We start from the raw sequence: 12,006 nt of genomic DNA, 5'->3' as shown, positions 1-12,006 counted from the left end.
CACAGATTAACCCCCATCAGTAGCAGCAGCAGTGGCTAGCACCCATGGCTAATATGACCAGGGTCACAGAGTTCATCTTGATCGGCTTCTCCCTGAGCCCTCAGACAGAGATCATCCTCTTTTTCCTCTTTCTCATGTTCTACTTGGTCACCGTGTCCGGAAACATGCTCATCATCACCGTCACACTTGTAAGCCATCGGCTCCATGCCCCTATGTAATTCTTTCTGAGGAACTTCCTTGTCATGGAGATTTTATTCACCTCCGTAACAGTGCCCAAGCTGCTGGCTGGGCTGCTCTTCCACAGTAAGACTATTTCGTTTTTGGCATGCATGACACAGTGCTTCTTCTACTTCTTTGTGGGTGTGACTGAGTTTATCTTCCTGGCCATCATGTCCTTTGATCGCTATGTTGCCATATGCCACCCTCTCCGTTACACCACCATCATGAACAACCGTGTTTGCATCCAGTTGCTCTTGGCTGCTTGGTCTGGGTCATTTTTTCCCATTTTCTTCTCAGGTTTATTTTTTTTACAGGTGCCATTCTGTGGCCCGAATGTAGTGAACCACTTTTTCTGTGACAATATTGCGCTGGAGAAAATTGCATGCACTGATACCCGTCCCGTGGAGCTGATGAATTTTATTCTGGCATCGCTGCTTCTCTGCAGCTCCTTGGTGGTCACTACAGTGTCTTACATATACATTGTCACAACAGTGCTGAGGATCCCCACAGCTAAAGGGCGGCAGAAAGCCTTCTCCACCTGTGCCTCCCATATCACCGTGGTCAGCATCACTTATGGGACCCACCTTTTCATGCATGTTCGCCCCACGGGAACCAACTCCTTGGACCTCAACAAAGCAGTGGCCCTGATGACTACTGTGGTGACGCCCTCCCTCAACCCCTTCATCTACACACTGAGGAATGAGGCTGTCAAACAGGCCTTGAGGGAAACTATCATCAAGAAGAAATGCACATCATAGAGTGATACCTCTCAGCTAGTTCCCGTCTCCTCTCCTTTGGCTGCTCTCTGCATGTTGTACCTGACTTCTCAAAAGATGCACAGCAGGTTCCTGCTATGCCTAGCTGCAAACAGGTCATTTTGTGGACAGGGAAATACTGTATTATATGTGACTGGGAAATACTTCATGATATTTTTGTGGTTAAATGGGGCAAACAAGGCTCCTAAACACCCTAAATTGTTAGGTGTAAGGCTGGGAAAAGGAAACCCTTCTCCCCACTTGCTCATGAAATAACAGTGACTGTAATATTCCTCTGGAAAGCTGGTTGTTGAGCCTCAATGAAAGTCAACATTTCCTCCCTGAAGGGTGTGAATCCACAGGTCCCTGAGTGTTCAAACGGGTCTTTTGTCTTTTTCAGACTGGGGAGCAGGATTTCCAAAAATATCTCCAGCAGGTCAGCACTATCTCTTTCCCACAGGGATGTCCCCAGCTCTGAAAATGTGTGCATGTGTTGTGTAAGGAACTTGGTTTTCCAACTATATAGTTGGTGTAATAAAAGATATCACATTTACACAAAGAACCTTGTCTGCTTGGTCTATTCTATGTATATAGCAATTTAAGCTAGAAGTAGAATAATTAATCAACCCTCTTGTAAGAAAGCTGGATGTTTCCCCTGCTCCTGCATACGTTCCTGGTTTTGGACTTGGTGAGGATGCCCAGGAAGGAAGACAACTCCAAACGACTCTAAACACCATCAGGTGCCTGTTGGGATCCTTCGGCATCCAAATACCTTTAATATTCTGCATCTAAGTCCTTTGCTGAACTCAGAGATTTGAAATGGCTTCCAGCATGATGGTAGAGGTGTGTAGAGGGGTCTGAAAACCAGTCAATCTATCTGAGTCTTCATCTGCAAGCTTCAGACCTTTGAAGAGGTTAGCTTTTATTCATGCTGATAGTGATGGAAATGAGTGCAGTAGTGCATACATTTCCAGGATCTGCCCAAGGACACCCCCAACCAGGATCTGAGGTTCAAAACAAGAATCAATGTTGTGTCCTCAGAGTGGGGAACATGAAGCGGGGGGAAGATTAGTTGCGGCAGGGTTTGGAGCGTCTACTCCCATATGGGAGAGGAGTACTGGGGGGTGGGGTCTCTGTTTTGGGGTAGCATGGGCTGATCTAATCACATAGAAGGTGATATTGGTTGTTGGGGTGGACGGGGGAACTTGTTCTTATTCAGGGGTTTGATTTTACAGGGGAGGAACACAGGGCTGTGTTGCAATTTCAGGCGTATCAGTGATGTGAATGCCTGTTTCTCAGGGAGAAAATAGGGATCAATGCATGAAGTGAACAGACATTATACTTAATAGCAGTGATAGTTGTACTTAACAGAACAAAAACCGACAGAGGCAGCTGAGGTGCCATGACTTCTTCAGCATTTTTTTTGTTTGTTTCTTGAGACTTTCAGCTTTTAAACTGCTTCCCCAGTGGAAGTTACTGCTGCTCTAGGACCTTAATAGTCACCCGCACATAGAATCCAAGTAAAATGCAAGTGCTGTTTCCAGGTCCTTCTCTGTTCCCCATTACCTAAAGCACCTCACTTACTCCACAGACACAATGATGGGATTTTCTTCCTACCTTCACTCTCTGTTAGGGAAGCTGCAATACTCTCATTAGACAGGTGAGAAACTGAGAACCGGGACTGAGCTGTGGATATGGGAGGTAGCATACCCTAAGTCAATGACTGATGGGCATCTAATTCATTTTGGCTCCTTTAAGCAAATCCCTGGTCAAGGTCCTGATATCTCCAAAGGGTTGTGAATGTACACAGATCCCTTTGATTTCACCTGGAGTATTCTGGGGGGGTGAGAAGCACTTTGGAAAATCATGACATAAGGTCTAAGTCCACAAAGGGTCTCAGGTGTCAGAAGCATCGCAGTAAACCGACAGAGGCAGCTGAGGTGCCATGACTTCTTCAGCATTTTTTTTGTTTGTTTCTTGAGACTTTCAGCTTTTAAACTGCTTCCCCAGTGGAAGTTACTGCTGCTCTAGGACCTTAATAGTCACCCGCACATAGAATCCAAGTAAAATGCAAGTGCTGTTTCCAGGTCCTTCTCTGTTCCCCATTACCTAAAGCACCTCACTTACTCCACAGACACAATGATGGGATTTTCTTCCTACCTTCACTCTCTGTTAGGGAAGCTGCAATACTCTCATTAGACAGGTGAGAAACTGAGAACCGGGACTGAGCTGTGGATATGGGAGGTAGCATACCCTAAGTCAATGACTGATGGGCACCTAATTCATTTAGGCTCCTTTAAGCAAATCCCTGGTCAAGGTCCTGATATCTCCAAAGGGTTGTGAATGTACACAGATCCCTTTGATTTCACCTGGAGTATTCTGGGGGGGTGAGAAGCACTTTGGAAAATCATGACATAAGGTCTAAGTCCACAAAGGGTCTCAGGTGTCAGAAGCATCGCAGTAACTAACTTGCATGTGCCTGGACCTCGGGGAGAAATCTAGGGATCAGATCTGTGTGTCTAACTTTCCATATTATGCATGGGGAGAGCCTGTGTATCTCAAATGCTATCACTATCCACAGCATAGGTGGACAGGGGCACTACCCCCAGTCCACATCCACAGCTCTGAACCCTCCCAGGCCATAGAAAGACTTAATCCTATTACAGTACACCTCCACATGGCCAGTGTTTTCCATTGTGCTAATAGGAAGCCTAATACACTCCTAAATTCGACTGCTCTATCACCCTGCAGAGGCACCAATACCTCCCCTGGGTAGGAGACAGCTTGAGCACCTCCAGGGAGTGACTGTCACCTGCATGTCCATCCTATTTTGCCCTGGGGATGCAAAGAGCCATCCACACACATTAGACCAGTAAGATCATAGGAAAGGCAGGAAGAGATCTCACAAGGTAGGAGCACTTGTGAACAATGCCACATGCCTTGGTCAGGTAGAAACTGAGGCTGCTCAAGATCAATATGATACCGATGGGCTGATCCAGGGGCCCTATCCAAAGCTACCCCAAAATCAGTGGGCCCCGAGCCAAATGGGGACAGATTCATCACCTCCCAGGTGATTTGAAGTACCATGTAATGCTACCGGGGATAGCTCCCTGCATAAAGCATAGTTGTATAAGATTCAAGGCGATTGATCACCGGCTGGTGTAAATCAGGGATGCCCTGGTGAAACAGTGGAGTTGCTGCAGTTTTCCGCCAAGGGAAATACATGCATATTCATCTCAAGAGAGATGTCCACATGATAGAGCCATCTCTTCCCCATCTCTACCTTTTGAAGCCTCTAAGGTCAATTGTTCTGTTCAACTATCACTTGAATCAGACTACCTACATTTGTGTTACTCTGAGCACATAAGAATATTATGCAGGTCGTGTACTTCTGAGCTTCTAGTTCAGTGCCTTTTCAAACACAAGGAGTCCTCGGTGAATATTCTCCATTTGTGACAACACGTCAATGCTGTTTTGCCCTTGGTAATTCTGAGTCAGCCCACACCTAAACAACATCCATTGGTTGTTGTCCAATCAGAAATGGTTATAATGGTTATAATAGGTTTTTTAAATGTTTTGCTACAGTATAAATTAACAAAAATTGGGAAAATAAGTTTGGGTCCTATAGAAGAGGAAGGCAGAGACATTACTGCCATAGACATGTATGTACAAATCAAGAAGGTGGGGAGGGGGCAGGAGAGAAAGCGTCAGAGAGAGAAAGACACTCAGAGAGAAAGCCTGTTTAATGGCAGGAAATGCATGACCAGGAAGCAAGAACCCTATTTGTTTCCTTTATTTATTTCTTTTCAAGGGCTTTGTGTTCTTCTTTAATTTCATGGCTTGAAAAGACAAGGGAGATGGGCTGCTGCTGACGGGCTGTGGCATCCACCCCAACCCTTCTTCACTCCTGTAAGTACTGGAAAGAGGCCGGATTCTTTGCTGGGGTTACTTTTCTATATCAGGCTGGCCCGTTTTATTTCTGTTCCAGCTGCGACTCAAAAATATAGACAAATAACAATATGTAGTGGCCTCATGATCATTTAAAATAAAATAATCTATGTAGCCTTTTGCTGATGTGCATACAAGTTTCTTTAACATACTCATGCCTAGTGATGTCTGGCTGGAATTGAGCATCTATCAAAAATCTGTTTTGTTGTTGCTGGGTTTTTTTTTTAAAGAAAGAGCACATGAACATAAAGTGTGTCCTCCTTAAAAATGTCAGTGATAAAATAACACAGTAGAGATAAGATTGTGGGCTGTGACTTTGTGATTTCCACGAGGCTGTCCAATATGTTTGGTGAGAAAGGGTTACAGGTTTCTCACTTTCTAGAATATTTGTGGCTTCAGTCACATCTTTTATAATGGCATATGTAAATGCACATTTATTATTTCCATTTAAAAATCCTTTATTTAACAGAAGCATTATTTTAAGTTTCATAGGGCAACTAATCTATACAGCTTTCTGCTGATGTGCATAAACATTTCTTTACCACACACATGAACAGTGATGTCTGGATGAAGTTGAGGATCTATCAATCATTTCCCCGCCCCCACCGGAAGACCACGTTACCATACAGGGTATCCTCCATAAAAAAGCGTGTGGTAAAATCACACAGGAGAGATAAGGGAGTGGGTTATTACTTTGTGATTTCCACTAGACTGTCCAAAATGTTTTGTGAGAAATGGGTTACAGATTTCACACTTTCTAGGACACTTGTTGCTTCAGTTACATCATTTCTAATGATTTATAATATATATATGCACATATATGATATCCATTTTTTAAACCTTGATATGCAAACATCATGAGTGGTGGGACTTTCTATTCTCTACAGATTAAACCCCATCAGTAGCAGCAGCAGTGGCTAGCACCCATGGCTAATATGACCAGGGTCACAGAGTTCATCTTGATCGGCTTCTCCCTGAGCCCTCAGACAGAGATCATCCTCTTTTTCCTCTTTCTCATGTTCTACTTGGTCACCGTGTCTGGAAACTTGCTCATCATCACCATCACACTGGTAAGCCATCGGCTCCATGCCCCTATGTACTTCTTTCTGAGGAACTTCTCTGTCATGGAGATTTTATTCACCTCCATAACAGTGCCCAAGCTGCTGGCTGGGCTGCTCTTCCACAGCAAGACTATTTCTTATCATGCATGCATGGCACAGTGCTTCTTCTACTTCTTTGTGGGTGTGACTGAGTTTATCTTCCTGGCCATCATGTCCTTTGATCGCTATGTTGCCATATGCCACCCTCTCCGTTACACCACCATCATGAACAACCGTGTTTGCATCCAGTTGCTCTTGGCTGCTTGGGTTGGGTCATTTTTTCCCATTCTCTTCTCAGGTTTAATTTTGTTCCAGGTGCCATTCTGTGGCCCAAATGTGGTGAACCATTTTTTCTGTGACAGTATCGCGCTGGAGAAAATTGCATGCACTGATACCCGTCCCGTGGAGCTGATGAATTTAATTCTGGCATCGCTGCTTCTCTGCAGCTCCTTGGTGGTCACTACAGTGTCTTACATATACATTGTCACAACAGTGCTGAGGATCCCCACAGCTAAAGGGCGGCAGAAAGCCTTCTCCACCTGTGCCTCCCATATCACCGTGGTCAGCATCACTTATGGGACCCACCTTTTCATGCATGTTCGCCCCACGGGAACCAACTCCTTGGACCTCAACAAAGCAGTGGCCCTGATGACTACTGTGGTGACGCCCTCCCTCAACCCCTTCATCTACACACTGAGGAATGAGGCTGTCAAACAGGCCTTGAGGGAAACTATCATCAAGAAGAAATGCACATCATAGAGTGATACCTCTCAGCTAGTTCCCGTCTCCTCTCCTTTGGCTGCTCTCTGCTTGTTGCACCTGACTTCTCAAAAGATGCACAGCAGGTTCCTGCTATGCCTAGCTGCAAACAGGTCATTTTGTGGACTGGGAAATACTTCATGATATTTTTGTGGTTAAATGGGGCAAACAAGGCTCCTAAACACCCTAAATTGTTAGGTGTAAGGCTGGGAAAAGGAAACCCTTCTCCCCACTTGCTCATGAAATAACAGTGACTGTAATATTCCTCTGGAAAGCTGGTTGTTGAGCCTCAATGAAAGTCAACATTTCCTCCCTGAAGGGTGTGAATCCACAGGTCCCTGAGTGTTCAAATGGGTCTTTTGTCTTTTCAGACTGGGGAGCAGGATTTCCAAAAATATCTCCAGCAGGTCAGCACTATCTCTTTCCCACAGGGATGTCCCCAGCTCTGAAAATGTGTGCATGTGTTGTGTAAGGAACTTGGTTTTCCAACTATATAGTTGGTGTAATAAAAGATATCACATTTACACAAAGAACCTTGTCTGCTTGGTCTATTCTATGTATATAGCAATTTAAGCTAGAAGTAGAATAATTAATCAACGCTCTTGTAAGAAAGCTGGATGTTTCCCCTGCTCCTGCATACGTTCCTGGTTTTGGACATGGTGAGGATGCCACCATCAGGCACCATCAGGTGCCTTGGGATCCTTCGGCATCCAAATACCTCTAATATTCTGCATCTAAGTCCTTTGCTGAACTCAGAGATTTTAAATAGCTTCCAGCACAATGGTAGAGGTGTGTAGAGGGGTCTGAAAACCAGTCAATCTATCTGAGTCTTCATCTGCAAGCTTCAGACTTTTGAAGAGGATAGCTTTTATTCGTGCAGATAGTGATGGAAATGAGTGCAGTAGTGCATACATTTCCAGGATCTGCCCAAGGACACCCCCAACCAGGATCTGAGGTTCAAAACAAGAATCAATGTTATGTCCTCAGAGTGGGGAACATGAAGCGGGGTCAAGATTCATTGTGGCAGGGTTTGGGGTGTCTACTCCCATAAGGGAGCGGAGTACTGGGGGTTGGGGTTTCTGTTTTGGGGTAACATGGGCTGATCTAATCACGTAGAAGGTGATATTGGTTGTTGGAGTGGGAACTTGCTCTTATTCAGGGGTTTGATCCTACAGGGAAGGGACACTGAGGGCTGGGTTTCAATTTCAGGCGTATCAGTGCTGTGAATGCCTGTTTCTTAGGAAGAAAATAGGGATCAATGCATCAAGTGAATCTACATTATACTCAATAGCAGTGATAGTTGTATTTAACAGAACAAAGAACAGACAGAGGCAGCTGAGGTGCCATGACTTCTTCAGCATTTTTTTTTTGTTTGTTTCTTGAGACTTTCAGCTTTTAAACTGCTTCCCCAGTGGAAGTTACTGCTGCTCTAGGACCTTAATAGTCACCCTCACATAGAATCCAAGTAAAATGCAAGTGCTTTTTCCAGGTCCTTCTCTGTTCCCCATTACCTGAAGCACCTCACTTACTCCACAGACACAATGATGGGATTTTCTTCCTACCTTCACTCCATTTCATAGTTTCATAGTAGCTAGGGTCAGGAGGGACCTGAACAGATCATCTAGCTTGACCCTCTGCCACAGGCAAGAATGAATGGTGGGTTCAAAAGACACCAGACACTTGATCATCTAACCTCTTTTTGAATTTACCCAAGGTAGGGGCAAGAACCACTTCCCTGGGAAGTTGGTTCCAGATTCTGGCCACCCTAACTGAAGATGTTAAACAGTGTGGGCCGGAGGACCGAGCCTTGGGGTACCCCACTGCTCACATCTCGCCAGGTTGAGTACGACCCGCCCATCACTACTCTCTGAGTGTGCCCCATCAGCCAATTTTTTCCCCATCCAACTGTGCAGGCATCAGTGCCACAGTCACTTAATTTATTGATGAGGATGGGGTGAGAGACAGTGTCAAAGGCCTTCTTAAAGTCTAGAAAGACTACGTCCACGGCAACACCATCATCCTAGTATTTAGTTACTTGGTCATAAAAGGCAATCAGGTTGGTCAGGCAGGACCTGCCTTTGATGAACCCATGCTGGTTGCCCCTGAGCATGATCTCCCCTGCAGGCCCCCCACAGATGTGCTCCTTGATGATTTTCTCCAAGATCTTCCCGAGGACCAAGGTGAGGCTTACAGGCCTATAGTTACTTGGATCCTCCTTCCTCCCTTTCTTAAAAATGGGGACCACTTTAGCTAGTTTCCATTTGAATCCTAGGATAATGGAAGTCCCTGAAGGTCACCCCAGTGTAACCATTGGGAAACCAAGGAATACAACAGTGAAATGCATGCCGAACTCATGAGGGCTGGGGGACAGTAGGGATGGGTTGGGCAGGAGTACACAGACTGTAAAAAGGAACAAGGTGGGGTGGCTTCAGTAAAGCAAGGGAAAGTGGGGGATCAGTTGGAGGAGACCCAACTGTAGCATAAAGCCTGGATCAAATGCCATTTGGGATTCATAACCAAAGAAGAGCTGGCACTTGCCATACATGTATAAAGCAGAAGAGGGCACCACACTGCCAGGAGCTCATGACTTCAAACCTAATAATGGCTTAAAAGGATGGAGAGGACAGGGTGAAGTGGAAACGGGGGTAAGCGAAGCATTTTGGGGGAGAACTAGAGAACCACCCATCTTTCCTCACATGTCCAAGACTGCTGCCATTGCCATGTGATAAAGCTCTCAAGATATGGCAATATGAGACTGTCTGTGGTTTCCCTCACCAACCATGTTAGCAATCACTTGAAACCACCATTTCACAGCACAACACCCATTTCTGCTGTATCCAGATGTGACAGGAAAGAGGAAGACAGCCAGGAAACCTGTACATTTATCTGGCCAGAGCAGCATCTTATCTGATAAAGACAATCAACTACCACTGTCTTAGTAGTCACTGATAGCATTCCCCCTCAACTCCCCTCTTTCTGATACCTTTTTCCTGTCTTTCTTTAAAGAAAGAAAGAGGTAAGCTCACCTACCCCATTCCATGGGAGCTGGGCACCTAACTCCCCTAAGATCCTTTGCATACCTTGATCTTCTCTTTAACAAAATAACATTACTGAAGGATCAAACATGGGCTTCCCACAAGAACAAAGGGATTTTGAGGATATGTTTTTAAAAGTAATAGAGGTACCAGTAAACTCCCTCTTACTTCATATGTAGTTAGGCACTTAAATACCTTTAAAAACTAGTTTAATCTACCTAGTTTCTGCTGAAATTTGGTTGGACTATATGCTCTGGCTCACCCAGAGCTATTGGAGCAGTAGCAGGACTTAAGTCATTGTTTCTATAAGGGTCACTCCTTTCTCTGAATCTCTCCCCCTGAGGTTTTCTGGGGGATTTAGCTTTGCAGAGCATTCAGGGATTGCACTGTATCTAAATAGACCCCTGGCAGGTGCTGAAATTCCTGCTTCAGGGAGTTTCTATGGCAATCTATAGGGAACAAATCGCAGACATTCACAGGCAGGCGTGATGATACCTGAGGTATCGTAGTGCTGGAGGAAATGGCAGCATTTTGCCCCAATGAATGAAACCAGAGGGATCCATGTGCCAAGACTCAGATGGTTTCAGCATTGTAATCTATAAAACTGCCTCACATCTATAGCCAATGGGTTAGATCCTTTCTAGTATGAACCCAGGAAGCTCCATTGGAGTTCATGAAGCAAGGTCCCCAGCATAGTGCCAGGAAAAATCAAGAAGCCTGATTAATTTAAGGTAGTTCTACTGACCTCATTGTGGGCAAGTAAATAAAATGCCAAATGAGATTCTTCTCTTTTATTTTCTAGTCCTGCCTGTCACCGTCTTGTCTGCTGTTTTGCTCAAAAAAAAAGGGAAGGGAGGGGGAAACCTAAAGCCAAGTCAAGGATATGTTTCCTCCCTAGATTTCTCCAAATCCTACTGTCATTGTGTCTGGGACGGGAGTAACATTGTTCTAGTGGGTCCAATTGCATTGCAGGGTAGATATATAGGACACTGCCAGGAAGCTTGGTGGTTATATATACTGTGTCTGTATATATGGGACACTGTGATGATATAAATGGTGGTTATATATAATGAGCAGACTGTATGGGAATTAGGTTCAGAAAGTCTATAGCACAGAGTGGTCAGGATAAGGTTGATTGGAGCTCCAATCCATTCCATCTTCTTAATATAAGAGTGAAGAGGCATTCAGTGACATTGCAAAGGGAAATTTCCAAGCTAATAAAAAAAAAATTCTGTTTCCTTTTCAGAGTGTAATTAAACCTTAGAACTCATTGCCATAGGATGTTACAAATGACAAGTATTTAAAAGGAACATCAGAAGAGGGCCTGGACATTCAAGAATATCATGACTTTCAAGAATATACCAAGGTAGAAGAATTAAGGGCAGTTATTTTTGACAGGGTAAAGAATGCCGCTTTGTAGGCCTGCGAGAAAATCTTAATGTTAATAGTTAGGAAGAATCAACTATGCAACACTGATGATCCTATGCATCTCAAGTGGGTTTTTGACCTTCCTCCCAACAGTTGGTACTGAACTGTACCGAGGACAGAATGGCACGCCAGATGGACCCCAAGAGTGACCCCTCAAGAGATTTTCAATTTCCTACATTAATATTTTCTACATTTTCCGCACTAAAATATCAATTTGACAACAGGCCAGTGACCAGCTTCTACCTATCAATCAGTTAGCATTCTCCTGGGTATCCTTGTCAAACCAGCTAAGAACCAGTCTCCCTGGCTGTAAGAGCCCTGCATCCTTTTCTTCGCTAGTCCCTTCCATAACATCTGAGGTCTCCTATGCACAATGGCACCATGGTGACAGAGTTTATCTTTCTGGGGTTTACTAATATTGAAAGACTCCATGTCTTCACCTTCACGGCAGTTTTCCTCATGTCCATTCTTAGGTGGGTGGGGAATGGGCTTATTATTATGACAGTGATGGTTGAGTGCAGGCTCCAGACCCCCATGTATTTCTTCCTGAGAAACCTCTTCTTCCTGGAGATCTGGTACACCACTGCTGTCATCCTGAAGATGCTCTCCAACCTCTACACTTTAAGGGCCACCATTTGCTTCTACTGCTGCATGGCCCAGTCCTACTTTCACTTCTTCCTGGGCACAAAAGAGTTCTTCATCCTCACAGTAATGTCGTTTGATCACTACTTAACCATCTGCAAGCCTTTGAGATACACTATC

At 44.6% G+C, this 12,006-nt stretch overlaps 1 protein-coding gene and 1 pseudogene across 1 annotated transcript; both read left to right on the top strand.

The window, feature by feature from the left end:
* The first annotated feature begins 44 nt into the window (after window positions 1-44).
* On the top strand, window positions 45-977 carry LOC102378826 (annotated as a pseudogene).
* A 4,871-nt stretch (window positions 978-5,848) lies between these two features.
* Window positions 5,849-6,781, top strand: LOC102378576 (olfactory receptor 6M1-like). The gene has a single exon (XM_006037431.1). The coding sequence runs from the start codon at window positions 5,849-5,851 to the stop codon at window positions 6,779-6,781; it is 933 nt and encodes a 310-aa protein (XP_006037493.1).
* Window positions 6,782-12,006: the final 5,225 nt, after the last annotated feature.

This window comes from Alligator sinensis, unplaced genomic scaffold, assembly GCF_000455745.1.
Source record: "Alligator sinensis unplaced genomic scaffold, ASM45574v1 scaffold526_1, whole genome shotgun sequence".
NCBI lineage: Eukaryota > Metazoa > Chordata > Crocodylia > Alligatoridae > Alligator > Alligator sinensis.
Note: the sequence above shows the minus strand (reverse complement) of the source record. Positions and strands in the feature narration are given on the sequence as shown.